The sequence below is a fragment of the Mesitornis unicolor genome, unplaced genomic scaffold (genome assembly GCF_000695765.1).
Source record: "Mesitornis unicolor isolate BGI_N332 unplaced genomic scaffold, ASM69576v1 scaffold52049, whole genome shotgun sequence".
Taxonomy (NCBI): Eukaryota; Metazoa; Chordata; class Aves; order Mesitornithiformes; family Mesitornithidae; genus Mesitornis; species Mesitornis unicolor.
Window position 1 is genome coordinate 27441 of NW_010206243.1, and position 1375 is coordinate 28815.

The window sequence follows — 1375 nt, forward strand, 5'->3', positions numbered from 1 at the left end:
TTCTCAAGGGCACTGGACTGACAGCCGATTCCACGTTTTTTCCTTCCACCATCAGCAGTTCACCACTCTCATCACTGGCTCTGCTAGGTGCTGTGGCTGAACATACCGACTGTTCTGCTTTAATGTTTTTAGTGTTTGCTTCCCTCGAAACGCTGTCCTGGTATTTCAGCACGCTGGCTGTTCTCACTGGGCAGGTTTTGTCATTACAAAGCTGGGCATCAGCAGTGTGGCGGATAACGCTCGTCACTTGAGCTTTCAGAGGCCCAGCAGCTGGAGGCCTCTCTGCCTCTCTCCGAGGTATGGCCAGAGGCTTGGCGGTCTCGACCAGTGACTTGCTGAGCACTGCAGCGGGTGCCCCTGGATGGACTACCTGTGACATCTCCAAGTCGGAAGGGCTGTAGGGGGGGGTCAGGCACTGCACAAGGAAAGAGATACAGTAAGGGGAGGTGTGTGACCAACACATTGCCACACTAATTGCTAAAAACAAGCATACACATGTACAAACTCAAAAAAACTTACAAATGCTGGTATTGAATTAAAATCTGCTGCTCCAGGAAGCAAAGTCTCATCACTCTCTTCCGACATATCAGATGCTGGCGTTATAGGTCTCATTTCTGCATGTTTTTTGAAGTCAGATTTCCAGTTGCAACTCATAGAAATAAGGGCTTCTACAGCCTCATAATCGCTTTTTTCAGGAGTATTGTTCCAGAAATACCTATTATCTCTCTGTTTCTCAGTCATCATCTCCATTTCTTCCTCCTGTTTCAGTTAGAGGTGAAAAAAGGAAACTTTAAACCTGATGCTCACTTTGAATATGTTGCAGTTAGTTGTTCAAAGGCACTGCAAAAAGCAAACAACGCAACCTGTGAAAGATAAATACATTTGGTCATATGGGAGTATGCCTGTATTTTCCTGCCTTCTGTCTTATTTGCATAATATTTTTATGAAGTTGTTAGTGGGGAAATCTGGCCATCTGGTGAAGATTATGTACTTTCTTGACACAAAAGAATTCCCTACAAATCTTAAGCAACAGCTTAAGTTATTCCATATTGCAAGTGTCATGTCTGAAAGCTTAACAAAAATCTTCACAAAAAACCGCAAAACTTCTTCACTCATCTCACCCTCCTTGCTTTAAGCACAGCGCTCAGGATTGTGCTTATTTTGACATACGAGAAAGGACTGTCACATAGGCTGCGTGTGCCACGATTACCCCTCACGCAGCTTTCCTTCCACATTCTGCGGAACGCCGCCCGTTGCTGCTGTGCTGCTGGAGAATTCCCCACCCCCGCCCCGATGAGATGGTGGGTGGAAAAGCCTCCTTTCTGGACGCCGCGTCTCCAGGCAGCTGGAGTCATATTCCTAAGGCCTGGCCACC

The 1375-nt window shown here is 46.5% G+C and overlaps 1 protein-coding gene across 1 annotated transcript in view; it reads right to left on the bottom strand.

Moving 5' to 3' along the window:
• Nucleotides 1-750, bottom strand: part of KLF10 (Kruppel-like factor 10) — a 2397-nt gene extending 1647 nt beyond the window's left edge. Inside the window, 2 exon segments of the mRNA XM_010191672.1 lie at nucleotides 1-415; nucleotides 520-750. The exon segment at nucleotides 1-415 is cut by the window's left edge and continues 11 nt beyond it. Of these exon segments, the coding sequence (XP_010189974.1) occupies nucleotides 1-415; nucleotides 520-750 (646 nt within the window).
• Nucleotides 751-1375: the final 625 nt, after the last annotated feature.